Source organism: Gobio gobio (assembly GCF_949357685.1).
Source record: "Gobio gobio genome assembly, chromosome: 7".
NCBI lineage: Eukaryota > Metazoa > Chordata > Actinopteri > Cypriniformes > Gobionidae > Gobio > Gobio gobio.
Window position 1 is genome coordinate 33966365 of NC_137103.1, and position 20724 is coordinate 33987088.

General features: G+C 39.7%; 1 protein-coding gene across 2 annotated transcripts; it reads left to right on the forward strand.

The window, feature by feature from the left end:
* The first annotated feature begins 1209 nt into the window (after positions 1-1209).
* efnb2a (ephrin-B2a) lies at positions 1210-19985 on the forward strand. Of its 2 annotated transcripts, XR_013816851.1 has the most exons (6): positions 1210-2038; positions 8126-8409; positions 14196-14288; positions 14711-14818; positions 16010-19100; positions 19237-19985. XR_013816851.1 is itself a non-coding variant. In XM_079821227.1 (5 exons), the coding sequence occupies exons 1-5, from the start codon at positions 1926-1928 to the stop codon at positions 16411-16413; spliced, it is 1002 nt and encodes a 333-aa protein (XP_079677353.1). In that variant the 5' UTR covers positions 1210-1925; the 3' UTR covers positions 16414-19985. The 2 variants fall into 2 exon arrangements, 1 of the variants encoding a protein (XP_079677353.1); XM_079821227.1 differs by having other exon boundaries at positions 16010-19985.
* The last annotated feature ends 739 nt before the right edge of the window (positions 19986-20724 follow it).

The following is a 20724-nucleotide window of genomic DNA, read 5'->3' on the forward strand; positions in this document are numbered from 1 at the left end:
ATCTGCTCGTTTGATGGACTCTTAAACCAAGGAAGCAATACACACTGATAACAGTAAATATACGCTGATTCAATTACAGCCTTTGGAAAGTGTGAATGCTTTTCACACCGGATTTCTTTTCACTTGCGTCCTAATTTAGTTTTAGACGTACACCTCAAGACCGGACATGGCGAAAATGCATTTTATGTAGCCTAGTTGTTTATTAACTTCATATATGTTCAACTTAAAACAGTCTGAATATAGGCTAATATCATGTAATATAATATAATAATATATAGTTTATAAAGTTTGAAAATAGTTTATAGGTTATTACATATCTGTATAACTTTTTATTAATACTGTTTATACTTATATTATAATAGTTTATTATTTTTATTTAAAATATTTTCTTTAAATTAGTGCGTTTGCGATAACAGTACTGCATTTGACAACTGCATCTGACAAATAAAACTGAACCATAGTCTACAGATACTTTTAATATAGGCTAAGACTAATGTAGGCTATATATCATCATATGCTCTGAATTAAATGGAATTATTTAATATTTTGTCAGTTTAAAATACAAATATTGTGCGAAATTGTTGAAATAAACCTGTCATTTAATTGATACATCATAAACAAATAGAAGAAGAATAGTCAAAAGCACTTACTTGAACACATTCGGTTGGTTCTTCTGGCCGCTAGTGGGCGCTGTTGACCGCTGAATCAATCCCTCACTCTTTCAGCACAAGGCTTTCTGTCGACCTCAACCTAAATAGATGCCTTTATTTTAAGATTATTGGCCATGCGGGACTTGGTTTGCCGTGGAACACATATAATAAAATCTAATATTTAAACGAAGCATAATGACATTATAAAGAATAATAACGAGAAAGAATAGTGATTAAACATTAGCCCAAGTTGCCTACCTAGTATGCATGTAGGTAGTATATTATGAACTTAATTAGTACCTAATAGTTTTTGTTTTAATGTAGTTATTGCGATTATACACATTCTACCACGAGTTCTCTTTGAAATGCAGAAATGCCATTAATCCCTGAACTGAAATCTGGGTTGGCGACCTGAAGTCCGATATATTCTCTCATTGCTCGACCAGTCGCCGGGCGACCGCTTGATTGACAGGTTTCTCTCTGTGGCCAATGAGAGACCAGGTGGGAGGAGTCAGCGAAAAACTCGCTCTGACAAATATTCCGTGTTGTAGACGCTAGCAGCTACTTGCAGTACAGATTCGCGCAGAGAACGGAGCAGTCCCGCAATTCACGCGCACAGCATTTCAATTCGGACCTGCAGGGTTCGAGCCGCAGCTGTTCTCTGCTACAGTGCGGGTTCCACGGCGACCCATGAGAACTTTCATTTGACTTCATCGTTCCATTTTATTTTTATTTTCAACCATTAGTCATTCTTATTTGTTTGCTCCATCAAACAGGCTATAGTTATTTCATTCTGGCTCATCTTTTTTAAACTGCCTCATTCATTTTGGGAACTCCGGTGGCTTGCCTGAACGGAATACCTCGTATTTGGAATTGGTACCTGCTGGGCTTGTTCTCCACACCGGGGGGATTAACTTCCATGTCTCCACGGACATCCAGCACTACGGCGGCGACGACACGGGTCGCCTTCCTGTGAGGAATGTACGTGCTCCCCACGGCCGGTTGATCGGAGAGTTGCTCCACTCAGTCGTATTTTTCACCGAATGAGAAACTGCCCACTGTCCGCGGTACTGCTCTATCTCATCTCGAGCAGGACTAATAGAGGAGTAGCTCTTCCCATCGGGATGGTTCACTTCTAACCGGGCTCCAATTCAACATTTTTTTTACTTTTCTCCTGGAACGGGGATATTGAGTTTGGCAATCCACAAGACGCTTTTTTTTTCATATTAGAAATTCCCGCGAAACGGAATTTGACCGTAACGGTCGTAACGGACCATGGGCGACTCTCTGTGGAGATATTACTTTGGATTTTTATTCATCGCGTGCAAGGTGAACCTGTCCCGCGCGCTCATCCTGGACTCCATATACTGGAACACCACGAATACCAAGTAAGTTAAGTGCCCGAGGCGGTAGCCTACTAGAGCTCCGTCAGTCACATCTAACCCTCTCCCACTGCCTTAGAGCAGAAAGTGGGTGATGTCGGTAAAATTATATACACTAAAGCAGGATAAATGGCACCGTACTGTATTAGCCTACTGTAAAATGAAAATTAATAGCAGGTGTTGTGGATCATCGAGCCGAGGGGAGTGACGCGTTGTTTCCACTCACAGGGTTTAGTAACGTACAATAATGAAAAATAGGTGGTCTTGTTGCACAGTAGTCTAATTAATAATTCCTCGTACTAACTTGTAAATATGAAGACATTTTTTTTGAATGGCCCCACGGGACCTCAGGTCATAACTCTGAGAGGATTTTTACCCACAGTGAGGCGAGTTATTTTTCATAACACGGAATTATTTCGACAAAAACAATTAAAGGAAATCGTAGGAGTGACATTTCATGTTTATAAAGACAAATACGAAACGTTCATTGTAGAAATGTTGGTTAAATTTCCAACTGAGGCATCTTTTTTATTGAACGGCGTAGCGTTAGGCCCTAAGTCCTTTACCTCAGAAAATGTTTGTGTAATTCTCACCATCATCCTCTGATAGAAAATCAGGCATCCAAACAGTTTTTTTCAAACAAATGTTCCTTTTTCACTGTTTTTATGATTTCTCCTCTTGGTTTAGGCTACTTTGATGTGCCACCTTTGGTTTATTCTAGATTTTAGGCGTGATTAATAAGCCTATCAAAGTAAATGCGTGTAATTTTCTAAAATGTTCTGATTCATCTCTTGAATAAACTATTTCCCCCCCCCCCCTGAAATGTAAAGTAGGCGCATTCACAAGAGGTGTTTTTTTCCTCTCCATGCGAAGTCAGTCGTGAAAATGTCGAGACGGAGCACACGCGTAGCACATCGGCGTTGAATCATGCATTAAAACATCGAAACATCAAGTAACGCTGAAATCCGAAGGGGTCTCGAGCCCCGCGCGGGAGTCTCGAGCGCTTCTTGGAGAAACTCTTCCCGCGTTTAATAATTCAAGTTTCGCTCTCGGCCCGTTTTTTTAATAGGGAAAAACCCCTCTCTTTCCCCCCTGCGTGTATGGGGCAAGGGGCAGGAAGGATAGACCGCATAACAGGTGTCCTGTGTTGATAATCACGGGCTTTATTACTAACAGGTAATAGAGGGCTGTCTTTAGTCCGCTGGCGGTGTCGCAAGTGCCCTTAAGTACGTTAATTAATAAGAGTGTAATTGATCTAAAAGGCTTTGCTCTGCACAGGATGAGCAGCGTTTGCATTGTTGAGAGGATCTATCTATCTATCTATCTATCTATCTATCTATCTATCTATCTATCTATCTATCTATCTATCTATCTATCTATATGAAAAAAATACGTAGGCCTAATTAATTGCCAATAATGAATACAAATAGCCAGTTCCAATTATTGTTTTGTCTAAATGATCTTGAGAGAGAAAATACGCTAGTATGGATGCATGATGAAGGAATAATCGACTGTTTGTTGCTGTATTTGTTGGATATTTGGGGGATGACGAGTTGCATTGAGAGATTGAGTTTTGCTGAATGTGCCCGTGACCAGTGGCCCACTCCACTTACTTTTATATTACTCCTATGACCTTTTGTAGACTTAAAAAAATACTCTATAGGGAACTTTAACTAATGTTAAACATTAAATGTTTTAACCATATTTTTATATGCCAGTTTAATTGATGTGGATAAGTTATGGAAATGTAATAAACATCTCTATAGTGAATACTAGACACAGCTTAGTGTTTTAAAATATTGATATTTCACCAAATATCGATCTGTCCTTTTGTAGAGTAACATTTTATTAATTCTAAGATTAGTGCCTAACACACAAATAAACAATTTCTATAAAAAACTTCTAATTATGAACAGTCATTTCAATTCTGTGGTAAAAAATGCGGGATCATTTTAGATTCCTGTTATAGAGTCAAGTAAACTTGTTCACTGCGTTTCCCATTCGTGTTTATGATTGTGGGTGATTACATATCTTAGTATCGATTATCGTACTTACTATTTAATTATTTTATGGAATAGTTTGTAATTGTTATTAAAAATGATTTCAATTGATGTTATTTGTATATTAACTTGAAACTGAAGTGTCACCACCGTGTTGTTATCTATTGTGACATCTTCATTGATGTAGAACCAGAGTGACCATGAATTGACCTCTAATGGCATGTCTCTCTATTGTATTTCACTGTAAATATGTAGGCCTCATTCTCCCAGGCAAGCTGGCGTTCCATGGAATTGCTCGCTGCGCACATTCCTGCCGTTCTGTTGGGGTAGTTCAATGTATAGTTCTTTGTGGCGCAGGACTAAAGAGTGATGGCACTGATAGCATTGTTAGCGTTGGCAGCTGTATGTTTACCACCAGACAAGATAAACTAAGCAAAATGGTTGGACATGGCAGGGATCTTTTTACATTTTCTTTCTTCTTTCTTTCTTTCTTTCTTTCTTTCTTTCTTTCTTTCTTTCTTTCTTTCTTTCTTTCTTTCTTTCTTTCTTTCTTTCTTTCTTTCTTTCTTTCTTTCTTTCTTTCTCTCTTTCTTTCTCTCTTTCTTTTGGCAATAGTATTTCATGATATGAATTAATTTTTCAATAATAGATGAACTAAGAACCTGACTCCTGTCTTGTATTGACTCCGATTTCATTTTAGAAACATGAATACTCAAACACATAGTACAACTTACTGTCTGATGATTAGAGAGAAATCCCATAGGTACTAAGTTTGCGAGTAGCGAACAGCGCTATGGGACATGCCTTCATCTAAAGTATCAATGGGGCATAATGGGAGGAGTGTGCTTAAAATCTGTACTCTACTCCCTATGGCCTTCTGTACATGAGACAGCCGTCACCAACTCCCACAATACTGAATCACGGAGCTGTATTTTTCTTTCCTCCACTGCTGTTTACCTCTCCACTACTTTACATTGGATGAATCAGGCATGTAAAGACTCTCTCTCTCTCTCTCTCTCTCTCTCTCCCTCTTTTTCTTGTTCCTTCTGGTAATCCATTTTGTCGAAGGTGGAGAAACAAAAGCAGTCTGCTCTACACGTTTTCAGTCAAAGGAGGTTCCCTCTTCTCTTCATTAGGAGATTACATCGCTTAGCAGGGTTTTGACGGGGGCACATCCATGGCTTCATACACATGCAGATACAGCATGAATGAATGCGGGGCGAGAGGGCCATGAATAATAACTCCCCCCTACCCCCTTCTGCGTTTAGGGGTGCAGGAACTTCATGATAGGCTGCTAGCGAAAGTCTGTTATGATTTAGATGCTGAGTTAATCATTTTCCAAATTTGTCGTCATCATATTAGCGGATGGGTAGGATTGTTTCACTGCTGGGAGAGAGAGAAGAGAAAAGGGAAAGGGACTGAGGAAAAAAGACGTCTAGTCACGAAACAAAGAGAATAAAAGTTGATTATTAAAATGGCATTCATGTTGCTCTGAAATGTGAGAGGAGAACAGACGGGGTCTTTCGGGATTAGGGATTGAATGGACGAGGAAAAGAGTGAAGAATGAAGGGATAGGGTGACAAAGGAATAAGGCGCCTGTCTGGTCGCTTTGCCTTCTCACCCGACGCAGGTCTCTATTGCAAAGCACGATGGAGCGATTAAACTTTGAGATGTCTGTTGATTTATTTTGTCCCCCTGCTTTCCATCCACGTCTTTCTATGCCCAATGAACCTCCATATTGGTCTGATGATTGAAAGTCAAACAGCTTATGTTCCCTCCGCCCATATGCGTCCGTCGCCCTGTGTTGTTTCAGATCTTCGGGTTAAAGCGTTGTGTTCCTATTGGGGCAGGATTAGGCTACTGCTGTCACTGTGTCACGGCTCGGCCCACACAGCTAGAGATTAACATGGGAAAAGAAAGAAAGAGGAAAGCTGATGGACAAAGATTCATATGTAAAAGCAGCATTTAAAGAAAGCGAGATATATGAAAACATTGGGTTTTAAAAAAGTATCGAACAGAGTTTATCAGGAACATATGTGTTGGTTTTAGCAAATTAATCTGTATTTTGACCCCTTAAGAAGTCCTCCAAAACAAGGAAAATGGGAGGGGCGATTGAAAAAAAAACAGATGTCTTATCCTTTACTCTTTAACGTCTTTCAGCCGTCCATCCAGCCCACCTGTTTCTCAGCTTCAGTTTTATATTGTGTTTAAGTTGCCAGAGAGAGGCCTGAAAGTCTTAGACTCATTAGCCGCATTATTTTCTTTTCCTTTAATGTCTATGGCCAACTTTATTTAAATGGCTTCATTTTGTAGTGCTTTTAGAAATGCTGCCAAAAATGAATATTTCAATCGGAGTTCGAGTGAATGAGTCAGGGGGAAGAAGACAAAGAGAAAAGATAAAACAGATGCCCTGTGAGCAAAAAAAACACACATATATATGAGGAAAAATGTGGATCACAAATGAAATTACGGAGAAACGTCCACGAGTGGCACGACCATGTCTCCTTAGATGTACTGCACATGTCCTGACCGTTCGCTCTTACACACACGTGCGCCTTTTCTGACTTAATGGCTTCTCTGTGTGCAGCTGCAGTCTTGTTAACAGAATGAGCGGTCTGTGTTAAACGTGTGCAAACCCTTATTCTGTCATCCTTTTCTTTTTCACATTCACATGTCCCAGAATATTTATGACCACTGGGAGAATCACCAAGGCTAAGGTTGGGGGGTTAAAGTGTGTCTTTTAGACAAGGATTAAAGCAACTTACAAACATGAGTGTGACCCCTGGCTTTATTTGTTCAACTACCCCCCACTTTTACAACCTGCTCCCTCAAAACTAAAACTAGAATGTTTTAACAGCAGCTCCTGTAAAATACAGACAAGTAAAACACCCTTTTAATAGCGGAATGTGTGTGTATGGGCTGAGGGGTGACCTTGTCTACCCTGTGGTTTAGGATAATGACTGTGGGCTGCAAGATGTATATCGCAACTAGCTTATATTTGGCCTATATCTCTCCGTTTCACTGCTCAATTGTGTTTGCCCATAAAATGCGATAAAACAGAAGTTAATAGAATTAGCATGTGGTATATATGAATGTACACTCTCTAAATGTTCTTTATTGACATTGATTTGTTCCATGAAGAATATTTAACATCCATGGACTGTTTCTCATGCACTAAAGGTTCTTTATAGAGGAAAAAGGTGCTTCAGATTATCAAAATGTTCTTCATACTATAAGAAAAACTGTTCACTGAACCCAGAATGGATCTTCTATGGCATTGCTGTGAAAAAAGAATGGAAAAAGATTCTGTTAAAAATGTTTAGCAGTTTCCTTTTGGGGAAAAAAAATGCAGATTTGTGGTTTTGTAGGTGTGTGTGTAAACTTTTAAGGTGTGAACATGTTTTACTTGGGGAATTTATGAGTCTCGCCCTATTCTATTGATCCCAAGACAAATATTCAAACAAACTGTTCTTTAAAAAAAGCTAGAGTAGAGATAAGACAGGAGCGAGATAGCAATCCAGTGTTCGGCTCGAGAGGATTTGCGTGGCTAGATCTGTCGTACAGATAGTCCTGACAGCTACCCCGTTGTACGTCAAACACACGCACACACAGCGGAGCAGTTTTCCCAGCTACTCCTGCTTTAGTCCCTTGAGGCGGATGGCTGGGAGCGTCGCCTGATGCGAGCTGCTGCACTTTTCCTCCTTATTTCTCATGACATCATTTTCTTTTCGCAGCTCTGCTGTTTGAGTGCTTGGCATTAGAGAGACTATTTACCTTTATTCTTATGTATGAGCCATGAGTCAACACCTTTGTCTCTTTCTAGCTGCTCCATTTTCTTTTCCGGTTTCTCATAAAGGAACTTAAAAACACCCGTGCATGCAGTTTAAGATCGTCTCCTACATTTTTATGATCCAGCAAGTTTTTCAGAACGTGTTTTATCCTTTATAGCCACTGCTAAATAATTGATCACCCTCTTTTAATTATTGATCAACACCATGCTTCATGATCCAGCGTATTTTTGATCCTGATCCAGTGCTATGATTTATCATCTGTGGTGTGTCTCACTCTCTCTCTGTCTCTCTTTTTCTCAAAGGTTCGTGCCAGGACAGGGTCTGGTGCTGTATCCACAGATCGGGGATAAGATGGACATAGTTTGTCCACGCGTGGAGGGGGGTTCAATGGAAGGAGTGGAGTATTATAAACTCTATATGGTTCCTCTGGAACAGCTAAAGTCCTGTCAGGTCACAAAGGCGGACACGCCTCTACTCAACTGCGTCAAACCGGACCAGGACGTCAAATTCACCCTCAAATTCCAGGAGTTCAGCCCAAACCTCTGGGGCCTGGAGTTCTTCAGGGGGAAAGACTACTACATTATCTGTGAGTATGATGGCGGATATATCTGTAAACCACCGTTGCCGCACCATTCTGGCCAATTACATTTGCTTGGGTTTGTTTATGTGGTTTTGAGTATCGGGAAATGTTGATATTGCGGCATGAACTACATTAGTTATGTTTTAGTGAGTCGTAGTGCAAATAATGACACGTTTATATCACATTTGCAAGTGTTTGTTTACATCGGTTGGAATGGTTGTTAGTTCCAGAGACTCCAAGTTTCTGTTTGTGAGTGGCACTTGACCATGAATGCATATGTACACAAACACAAATGACTTCTCATATTTGCCTTGTATCGTTTTGCATGTGGGTTGAATTTTCACATTTGCGAGAACAATAACTGCTCACCTGGCCTCAACACACACACTTCAGGCTCAAAGCAAGCTGTATAAACAGCGGTTAAGGTGGAAGAGGAGCACAGGGATATAGCAAATGGAATAAGGCACACACACATAAACAGAGACCACGTCAATCACATTGCCCAGACCTGAGACCTGTTCTCTCGCTCTCTCTCACAATGAGAGTTCACTTCCAGCATAAGGAGAAAATCCAATTTTGCAGTTCTGGGAAAATTTGCTCCTCCTTTTTTTTTTGTTTCTCTTAAGCGACTCTAATTTGTGGTGAGAAAAGTGAAAAGAATAAAAAGGAGGTGTAGAAAGAGAAATGAGTTCATTTTGCTGCATTGTAGATGATAATTGCCCTGGTGTACAGCTGGTGTGTGTGTGTGTGTCTGTGTGTGTAGCTGTGAAGAGCAGAGACGTATGACTGCTGTGTGTGGTTGGGGGTTTATTCGATAAGTCATTAATTAAAAAGTTTAATCCTAATAGCTCAGTTTAATCACTCTGCCTTTATCAATTGGATCTACTCAGAAACCAATCAGATGATTTCAGTCCCTTTATAAATGTGTTCAGCAAGCCAAATGTGTGTGTATGTGCAGGACTCAACAATGAGGATTTTTTCTTTAGGCCAGTAGTTTAGATTTTTACTTGGCCTGACAACACGATCACATATATATGATAAGCGTCTATCTTTGAGCAACTTAGTTTATGATGTTTAAATGTTAAAGATTTTCTTCAAATACATATATTACTGTTAAAAGTTTGGGGTCAGTAGTTAAAAAAAAAAAAATATATATATATATATTATCAATTATTTTTTTTATTAATAAAATCCTGAAATGTATCGTGGTTTAAACATTTTAACATTTAACATGAACATTTAACTGACAATAATAAGAAATTATTCTTGAGTACCAAATTAGCATATTAGAATGATTTCTGAAAAATAATGTGACACCGAAGACTGGAGTAATAATGCTACAAAATCAGCTTTGCCATCACAGGAATAAATGGCATTTTAATTTTCATTCAAATTGAAAACAGTTATTTTAAATTATAATAATATTCCACATTGTAACTATTTCGATCAAATAAATGCAGCCCTGTGGTGAGCATAAGAGACCTTTTTCAAAAACATAAAAACTCTTTTTTATAAGGTTTCATTAGTTAACAATATTGAACTAATTTAGTTATCATGAACGAAGAATGAACGATACTTCTACAGCATTTATTAATTTTAGTTTGTTAATTTCAACAAATACATTATTAAAATCAAATTTGTATGTGACTATTTTTATTAACTAACATTATCGAATATGAATAAATACTGTAAAAAATGTATTGCTCATTGTTAGTTTATGTTAATTAGTAAATTAACTAATCCTAATAAATGAGAACTTATTGTTACCAAAAATCTTACCGACCCCAAACATTCTTCTACATCACGACAGATGTAGATAGATAAGCACACTTTTGCTGGTTCAAAATATGGTTTTAATTTTTATTGCTTTATTGTTGAGCCTAGGTGTGTGATTGTGTGTGCTGACCAAACTGTAAAATGGCTCTTCTATTGTTCATATGCAGCCTGATGCTGATGACTCTGATATGATTGTGTGTGTGAGTGTGTGAATATGAGCTTGACGTGATCTGGTCTGACAGATTGCCCTCAAGCTGGGAGCAAGAAGTGAGATACATGATCTAAATATGGCAAGAGAGCGAGAGCAGGAATGTTTCATAAAAGAAACAACACAATCTGCAGAAAGATGTGATAATTGAATGGAGCAGAGACAAACTGCACCTATGTAAATTATAATGGTGCACTCAGTAATTTAGTCCCTAAAGAACAGAATAATAGTTCATTAGTAACATAATGCATCATAAATGCATAAAAAAATCTTATTGTTATGTAGGTTTTTTTCTGCAGTTTTAATTACTGTTTCATCCGTTTCAATTAGGACAGAGGCTGTGACTACTCAATCGATTGTGCTAATCTAATACAACAGTAGGAAAGTTGTGTGTGTGTCCTGTGATTGGCAGAGACAGAAACTGAGAGAAAGAATTTCACATTCTCTGAATTTGTTTTCAGACTTCCCCATACTGGACGATGATCAATTAAAACGATGCACCTTAGCAGTTAGTTATGTAACATTGCCTGAGGGAGTCAGCAGACATCACCAATGATGAGCATTTATTACTGGTGATTTATAACATTAAATCATTTATTGAGTTGAAATTATTTCCCATCGTATTCTATTGTTAACCTACATTTCCCCCCCTTTTTGGTTCATGTTTCAGTCTTAGTGTTGTCATTTCTGTACTTTATATGCTTTGGCAATATTATAAACGTTAACAATCATGCCATTAAAGCATTGTTGACTTTGAGAGAGAGAGAGACATAAAGGGAGAGGCGTGTTGTTTGGCTTTGTTCAAAGGCAGTGAGGGCTTTTCGAGGTGCTGTGCCATATCTTATTAGAGTAGATGTGCAATGTTTGTGTGTGTGTATTATGGTGTGTCAGCTCTCATTATTGGCCTGAGTGCTGTTCACCACTCTGTGACCCTGACGCCATGTTGATCAGGTCAAACTCCACAACAACAGCCACAGCTCATCCCAGCTCACAATCACATTCGAGTAGCTGTATTGCTAAAGCATTAGTAGTTATATATACACAAAATAAAACGATAAAAAAATCAGTCTAAAATGATAATAATAATGATCACTCGCAAATATGCATTTAATGCCTACAGTGTCAATTTCTGGTCCTGTCCCACTGGTTGCCCTTTCGTCATGGCAGGACTTTACATACCTCGCAGCCTGTTTCACCGAGCAGGTTTGAGTGTCATTTTTTTGTGTCTACCTTCAGCACAAAGACACATTTATCTAACTGGAGACATAACCTAGTCCCCACTTAGTTGTTTTTAGGGATGTAACGATACATTGTATATCGAGATATCGCGATATAAAAATGCGACGATATGTATCATTGATGTAAAGTTTTATCAAAGACTCAGCTTACTGTATTTTATATGGTATAATTCACTCTAAAATGTAAATTCTGTCATGTACTCACCCTCATGTCGTTTCAAACCTGTAAGATTTTCAAAACACAAATGAAGATATTTTTCAAGAAAGCAAAGAAAGATTTCTGTGCCTCCATTTAAAGTCCATTCCTCTCAAACTTAAAAGATCCAAAAATGTCATCGTAAAAATAATCAATCAAGTGGTCTAATCCAAATCCAAGTCCAGTAAATCCAAATGCATTAATATATTTAATTTATTAATCTTTTTTTTCAACTGAGAAGGGAGTTTTTTGTTATTGAACACTTTGTGTTGACGTCTATTGTTTTTATACAGCTTTAATTCTTTTTTTCACCCAATTTAATTATTAAGCTTATTTCTCAAACCTGTTTTTCCTAGTTTCCTTAACCTGAAATTAGGCATGTTTTTATGAGAGCTTCGTACGACAATATGCATCTGTGTGAGTGGCCTCTTTTGGTTACAACTCAACTGTGAAGAAATACTTCAGGAGCTTCTCTGTATCCTAATCAACTTTAAGGAAACTAAAACTAAATGACGTGACGGTGAATATACTGTTGACCTGGAATGTGAGATCATCATGTGATTATTGTTTAGTGATGTGTTTGCTTAAATATATGTGTGTGTGTGTGTGTGTGTGTGTGTGTGTGTGTGTGTGTGTGTGTGTGTGTGTGTGTGTGTGTGTGAGTGTGTGAGTGTGTGAGTGTGAGTGTGTGTGTGTGTGTGTGTGTGTGTGTGTGTGTGTGTGTGTGTGTGTGTGTGTGTGTGTGTGTGTGTGTGTGTGTGTGTGTGTGTGGACTGGTAATCATCACGTTATGGGGACAAAATGTCCCCACAAAGATAGCAATATCCGAAATCCTCATCCTTGTGGGGACATTTTTAGGTCCCCATGAGGAAAACATCTTATAAATCAGACTAAGTGATGTTTTTTGAAAATGTAAAATTGCAGAATGTCTCCTGTGAGGGTTAGGTTTAGGGGCAGGGGCAGTGTAGGGGGATAGCATATACGGTATGTACCGTATAAAAACCATTACGCCTATGGAAAGTCCCCATAAAAGATGAAAACACTACATGTGTGTGTGTGTGTGTGTGTGTGTGTGTGAAGTGGCTCATTTGCCAGATTTATGAAATGAACACACTGAAAGGAACGCAAGCTTTTAAGGAGCTTTACATGTAATGAGCTTGTGTTCTTCTCAACACTAAAAAGCCACAGGTCAAAGAACTAATAGAGAGAGTCAGATGGTGTCATGCTGCAGTCCTTACTGACAGATAAAGAAGAAAAGTAGAATCAGAGGACAGAAAGATCTGTCACATGGCACACACATAAACTCACTTGCACTCCATACGCTTCATCAAAGTGGCAGCATTGGGAAAAAAAGTGATGATGGGGGGACAGGCGCCTCATAGACTCCAACATCACCGCCCTCCCCGATCTCACCCTCTCTCTCTCTCTGAATGCAGGCCACATTGTTCTGGACGCTGACCAGACGTTAAGCCCTTGGCAGCTCGTTAGCTCTGTGTTACTGACCCAATAGACCACAAGCCTGCCGGGCGCGGACACACACAACACACACACATAGACATGGCATAGCTGCATTGTTCGGTTAAAAGCCCACATGGGACACGTGGGACCAGTGGCCAGAATACTGCTGTTAGTTTGTTTAGCGGCAGATAATGACGTCAAACATGGCTTAATTCAGTTCAAATGTATTTCAATTCTGCATGTACATCAAATTCCATGTAGAAAACTAGTTTCCATCTCTTTGTTTTTGAGGCCAGTCCAACATCTGCTCAAGAAAATGGAGGACTGTTTTGTTTATTTTTTATTATTTAGACTATTTTGTTCTCCCACACTTGTTTCTTGACAAACATCTGCTGTGGCTAAAGCGTTACGCACTCTTAAACATGCTCCAAACCTCACATTCATTAATAGCACTCTCTCTCTCTCCGTGCCTTATTCGCTAAATTATTAACAACCTGATGCTAGAGGCCTTTGCCTCGCTGGTGAACAAAATCAGCTTTTTATTATTCCTTTAATCCTTCTTATTTCCCATTGAATTGTTAAAGAGCAACGCCACACTTTCAGTGGGCCCTGACCAATTAATCTTTCACCACCAAAACAAACAGTTTTGCCCTGTACAAAAAAAAATCTAATTCAAAAATGGCACAGGATAGTTGGGGCTACTAAAAGTTTCGTTTCATGGTTTATGAAGGCTCTGCACAGAGACTTGACTGTTTTTTAAAGCTGCATGAATATTCATCAGTTATGTTAATGTTGCATTTACATCATGTCGATAGCTTGTACCATCTTTGATCAATCTCAATGCATTTGCTTATATAATAGCAACACATGTTGATAGTATGTTGCTAAAGCTCTTGTTTTTGTTGTCATCTTTCAGCTACATCTAATGGAACGATGGAAGGGCTGGATAATCAGGAAGGAGGGGTGTGTAAAACCAAGTCGATGAAAATCATCATGAAGGTTGGACAAAGTGAGTACTCTTTCCATTGTCGTGTGTATGTGGGTGTCTAATAACTGTTTAACCGTGGCCACGAGGGTGTAGAACAATAAAGCCCTGCGAACCTCCTGCAAACCTTGCACTGTAATTAATGACGATTATACATAAATCACCTCACCAGTGACATCCGTAGTAATTACCATAGGCCACACCCAACAACACAAGTGACTGAATTTCTCGCTCTCTCACAAACATACAGACACATTCTGAAGGTCACTAGATTAATCATGGCTGCTTGTGTTTTAATGACGAACACACAAACACACACTCATGGCCGCTATCAGTCACACACGCACGCTTTTATTTCGCTGAGCAGCGTGAAAGTAATAGCTCTCCACATGAAAATGCATACATATATCAGAGTGATGAATGTGTTTCTTATCTATGTTTTGCAGACCCCTCCGATCCCATTTCCCCCAAAGAATACCCCACCAGTTACCCTCCCAAAAACCCCGACACAGGGGGCAAGGACACCAAATCGAATGAAGTACTTGACAAGCACGGTACGTCACACACTTTATCACCTCGTACACCTGTAAGGAGATGCTCACTGATTCATCATTCTCTCTGCGTTTTCATCCCTTTTTTGCTGAGCAAGTGCCAGTCCTCTGTCACAACGACATGCACACTGATTCGTTCTCATAAAATCCTTCTGACAAGCAAATCGTTAATGTGACAGAGCAAGATGGACGTGCTGGAACACATTCATTTGTAGAATTCAGCTTCTTTTCCTCCACGGAGAAGCATATGGACATCAAAGTCATTTGAGTGGAGTGTCTTAGGTACAATAATCCACTTGTAAAACAGCCTGAGTGTGAGTGTTAGCTCATCTGTTCCGCCAGCCTCAGGCCGCCCCAGACAAACTCATTGGAGACAAAGGCGTGCGAGGTCACTCTGCCCACTGCTTTCCATGAACACAGTCTTTTTTTAAAGATGTTATCTGTCCTTAATATGCATTTTAGAGAGTTCAGAATGTCTTTCAGAAAACGGACTACTTCCACAATCACATAACTAATTAATTTAAGCCATTTAGAAGGCACTTCTTATTAAAAATTATTTTTATTTTCTCTACTGCACTTACGCTTCTACTCAAGCTTTGTACTCTGGTTTCTTCTTGAAATTTGTTTTCACGCCACTGCTAATACCGTCGGCTCTTTTATGATCAATCGCTTGTGTTTTCGCTCCTTTGGAAGTTGCTTTAGATAAAAGCATCTACAAAATAAATACATGTAAATTTATTTCACCATACATAAAAGACATTTCATTTTGTGTCAAGGCATCTTTTTAATTGCTTATGAGTGTGCCTCTTCCTCTCGTCTAAAGGCCCATTCACACCAAGAATGATAATTATTAAAATATCTATCACGATAACTATATTTTAGCGTCCACATTATAAGTGTGAGCTGCAGTTATGTTTCCTGCCACTTTAAATGCTCGAGCTCTTTAAAGTCGTGTGGATTCTGATTGGCTGTCAATGTTTTTATCGTTCATCAGCTGGAATTTTTTTTTCTAGGAAATCGTTCCTCTGTGATGTTATCGTTATAGCTGTGGACTTCCCTTTTCTAAGAATTAAAATGATTATCAAAACTTTATAGCTATAGTTATCATCCCTGGTGTGAACGACCCTCAATACTAGTTGCTCATTGTTTTTTTGTTGCTTTTTTTACATTGTTTACATTTTCTTTCCCTCTTAGATGCGTCTCATCATGGAGAAGAGAAGGGAGATGGAAATAAATCGTCATCAGTCATCGGCTCAGAGGTCGCCCTGTTCGCCTGCATTGCTTCAGCCAGCGTCATCGTCATCATCATAATTATCATGCTGGTTTTCCTCCTGCTGAAGTATCGAAGACGCCATCGCAAACACTCACCTCAGCATGCCACCACGCTGTCGCTCAGCACGCTAGCCACGCCCAAGAGGGGCGGTGGCGGCGGCAACAACAACGGCTCGGAGCCGAGCGACATCATCATCCCACTGCGGACTGCTGACAGCGTCTTCTGCCCACATTACGAGAAAGTGAGCGGCGATTACGGACACCCCGTTTACATCGTACAGGAAATGCCTCCGCAGAGCCCAGCAAACATCTATTATAAAGTGTGAAAACGGACACGCTTCTTTCGGACGTTTTAACTCTAACCCCTCACATGCCCCTCGATGAACCCCACGTAGGCGGCATCGACGCCCAAGCTCACCCTCGTCCTACCCCCTCTTATTTTTTGTAGTTCTTGTTTATTTTACAATATTCCTGATTATTACTCTCAGTATAGATGTTGCTGATGGTGGAGTGACGCTCCTGATTCGCTGCTCTTGCACCTGCAAAAATGAAACAAACGAATCGAAAATGACAAAATGGAAAACGGAAACCCTTTTGGGGGATTGACGTGCACTATATTGGATACTATAGTGTGTGTACGAGGGAGCGTGTGTGAATCAGACGAGCTGGGAGAGGGGGGTTGAGGGGGTGGGCGTGAAAAGAGAGGTCAAGAAAATGATTCTTCCTCTTTTTTTCCACTGCATCATCTCCCTTAAAGACACAATAAATGGAGATGGAGAAGAGAAGTGACATAAGAAATAAGAACTTGAGCTGTTTATTTAGCTTGGCCGATTGGCTGATCCATCGCAAAACAGGAAGTGAATGCAGCCCAATGGTCACAGCCACAGGAAGTGGATTTAACGAGGAAGCAGGAAGCTCTCCGGAGCGTACTGCTGGACATTTGAATGGACATCATCTGTTTTTGCACGTTCACTCGTACTGTTTTCATTTGCGTTAGCTCGCCTCATTTGCTCACCTCTACAAAATGACTCACAATGTTTACTTGAAGTCTTTTGTATGGTCATGCGTCTTACTTGCATTTCTTTCTGTCATTCCCAGTGAAGTCCACTTACAGATTCATTCGGTAGAAGTCTAATAGGTATCGTCATAGAGATCCTTTTGTGCTGGTTTATGTGCCGTTTAGTAGCGTGGAAGACACATACACATTTCATTTTGTATACGTCCGCTGCCTGGGCTGGAAAAACGAGAGAGATAGAGAGGGAAGGAATGAGCGAACGTCGATATTTGGTACAGTTGCTGTCCTGTTGCCTGCTGGGAAGGTGGAGGACCCACATGAACACTTTAGCAGCACTTTGAAGGCCTCAACACCTTGCCCACATGGAGTACAAACGCAAGAACAACACACTGAAACAGAGAGATCGCAGGGAGCGAATCACTCAAGGCTTATTAGTAAAATCTGTCATTTTGGACACAAAATGGCTGCCTTCCCCAGGCATGTGGCTGTAAAAGTTCCTGTTTTTCTAGTATTTCTGCCATCACAAACACACACTCGCTCACCAGTGGCCAGTGCAGGTCGTGGAAAAGTGGAACTGCTGCTCTACTTTTTTGCTCAAAAGCACAGGGACATCTAATGGCATCATAATTATTTAGTTTTAAAGGAAACAAATGAATTGAATTAGCCTTTCTTTGTGGACTTGTTAAGCTGTAGATGAAAAGGGTTGGAAAGACTGCACGTAGAACTTATTTATGATAGCATACAGACAGGTCGGCATGAAACAGCAAGAATATGAATAATTTATGGCGAATGTGCACATTATGCAAGCTTCAAGTTTTCCTTTTCCTTAACAGATATTTCTCCATTTTTCCATCGATCCCTACACGAATAGCTGCCTTTTTACCACAAACACACACATACCCGCACAAAAAGCACATGCGCTCGTGGCCAGGGTAGGGGCGGAATTGGAAGGAGCCCTCAGGGAAAACAGCATGTTGGGTTTTAAAATAGCCGAAAGGAATGAGAGGGAAGGGCCAGAAACGGACCAAAGGAAGGGCCTGTCTAACAGAGTCCTGACTAAACCAACTTCTCCGGCCTGCCTGTCTCAGTTGATGAAGCTCAGATGTGCTCTGGGTTGAAATTAGGCCCCTTAATCTGGAAGGAAAGCAGTAGACGTGGGTTAGCAAGCATACCAGATGAGAACGAGCACAGGCTAAATGTAGTAAATTGCATGAAATGGGATCTTTCAGGCTCAAATTGTGGGAGGTTTCTGGAGGGGAAAAAACACATTATGATCGATGGAGGTCACAAGTGGATTTAGCGTGCGTTTTAGAGAGGAAGTCACCGAGCAGAGGCCAGCGTATATATCCCATAACCCGCAGCTCCCAGCGGATTTCGGAACTCTTTGCGTGTGTGTGTGTGTGTGGTGTCATTTGTGCGAACCCCTTTGTGAGCAATGCCAGCCTGCAGACAGTTATCTTAATTTGTTTCTTACATTGAAATTGAAATCGTTCACCAAACGTGGACTTTTGAGAGTTGAAAATGTCCACAGTCGCACATTAACTGTTCATCCATTTTGTTTTCACTTGTTCATGGAGGTTCTTGAATCTCACCGAGAAGCCAAGCCTTGTGTGATCGGAGCTTTGTGCCTCTGTAAGAGGCCACAAAATCTGCAAATATGCAATTTTTATTTATTTTTATAACAATTGAGAAAAAAAGATGATATACGTTCACCTATGGAAAAGTGTTCTTAACCACTGAAAATTAAATGAAACAATACAGCATAAGAAAACACTACAACCCCGGTGTGTTATTATTATTATTATACTTTTTTTTTTTACTTTGTGCTGTAGGTTCGAGGTAAACTGTGAAACATGAACACTTACACACACACACAAATACATATTGAAGACTGAGCAGTTGTTTTAAACTATAGAAGACACAAACATACTACAAAAACTACAAACATTTTGCTGTTCGGTTGCTGTCCCGTATGGGCTAAATATGACAATCTCCTTAGTTTCTTTGAATCCGAAGACACTGTCCCGGCAAGCAGGTTGCAAACGTTCCTGTAAAATTTTAGGAGCGGTAGGACTTAACCAGTAGCGTAAGATGTTGCACCGATGTCGACAGAAGGTTTGCGAAACGCTGGGAGAAGTGTCTTCGGCCCACTGTAAAATGCCTTGCTTGTATGGTCACCCTGAGTTCACGGGACTCTAGTTTTTGCACCGTACATCTGTAAGTAAGAGGCTGTAAATACGTTATTGTTTGTATTGTATATGGATCCCCGGTTGTTACAATAGCCTTATTCTCACATTTCTAGCAAATAAAAAAAGTTACGAAAAAAAAAACATGAATCACTTCAGTTAAAAGAGAGCATACTAATTTTTTTGGTAAATAACTTGTGTAAATATCGACGACGAACCCAATAAATCGTTTTTTATAAACTCTTAAGTAAGATGTTTTGTATAGAATGGAATTTTTTGCTATGTATTTTAGCTAGCACTCGTCAGACCCCTCCCACTCAACCCTTTTGCACTGTTCCCATGGTGATCTGGTTTAAAAATGAAAATGAGATAGAGAATTGCCAAACTGACTGCTTGCTGCATATTTGTGCCATACGTGTGTACCATAGATATTTATTTAATTAGTTCTTTTTTTTTTCTGTTGGATTCTTCTACCCAGTTTGTAAACGAGCTCAGTATTATCATTTGAGTTTTTCCCCAACTTCTCAGTTTCCTGTTATCTTTCTGTTGCTATCGTTTCCCGATGGCCCATCCTTCTCTCGCAGTAAGATCTGGTCAGGACGTGCAACCTTATAAAAGTCATAGAAATGAAATGGCACACATTCCACCAGTCTGTTACAAACTGAAAATGTTTTACAATAAAATGTTTTTCCTATGGAACTTTCAGTTCTCTTTTATGTTTATTCAATTGGGTTTGACACATTGTGTCAGGCAGAGGTCGTTTGTTTTTATTTTTTATTAGACTTCATTTTTCACTGTCTCTCCTGAAATGAATGAACTCTGTCTGACATTCATGAATGAAAACCTGCCTGGACACATTTGAGGTTGGTTCACAAGCTGTTAACAATATTGTTTTATAATTCTCCTCAACCACGAACATATTCAATAGACAAGTTCAGAGGGCTTCATAATCTTCTCAAAAAATATCAGGTTAGGGCTGGGCATCGACTTGATTCTGATTCAGAAAAATCACTAAATGTAATTTATACATGAAAAAGTTAGTTCAGGCAAGAAAAAAACTAAAAAAGTAAATTCTATATTAGTACTCAATTCAAGCTTGTAGAAATTAATGCATACATTTCAACATTATAAAATAAAAGTAAACTTTTCTTATACTGATGTTCCCATCATGCACTGGGGCTTGAATAATTAATAAGGTTGATTTTTCGCTGTATTTACACTGCTTTATGATTACTTTTGTTGTTGCCATTTTGCGACATCTGGGGCCCGTTTCAATAAGGAGGTTCAACCAACTCTGAGTTTAAACTTGAACTCTTGAGTTGACTTAAGCCGGGTGCACACTAGGCTTGCTACGATAGTCGGTGTTGCCGGTGTTACCGGTGTCCAGACTCAACACCGGTTACATCACTTGCCCACCGTGGCACCGCCCACCGTCT

Coding starts and splice junctions, on each gene's coding strand:
- efnb2a (XM_079821227.1), top strand. CDS start 1,926: ATGGGCGACTCTCTGTGGAGATATTACTTTGGATTTTTATTCATCGCG. Junction 8,410..14,195: donor GAAAGACTACTACATTATCT/GTGAGTATGATG, acceptor GTCATCTTTCAG/CTACATCTAATGGAACGATG. Junction 14,289..14,710: donor CATCATGAAGGTTGGACAAA/GTGAGTACTCTT, acceptor TATGTTTTGCAG/ACCCCTCCGATCCCATTTCC.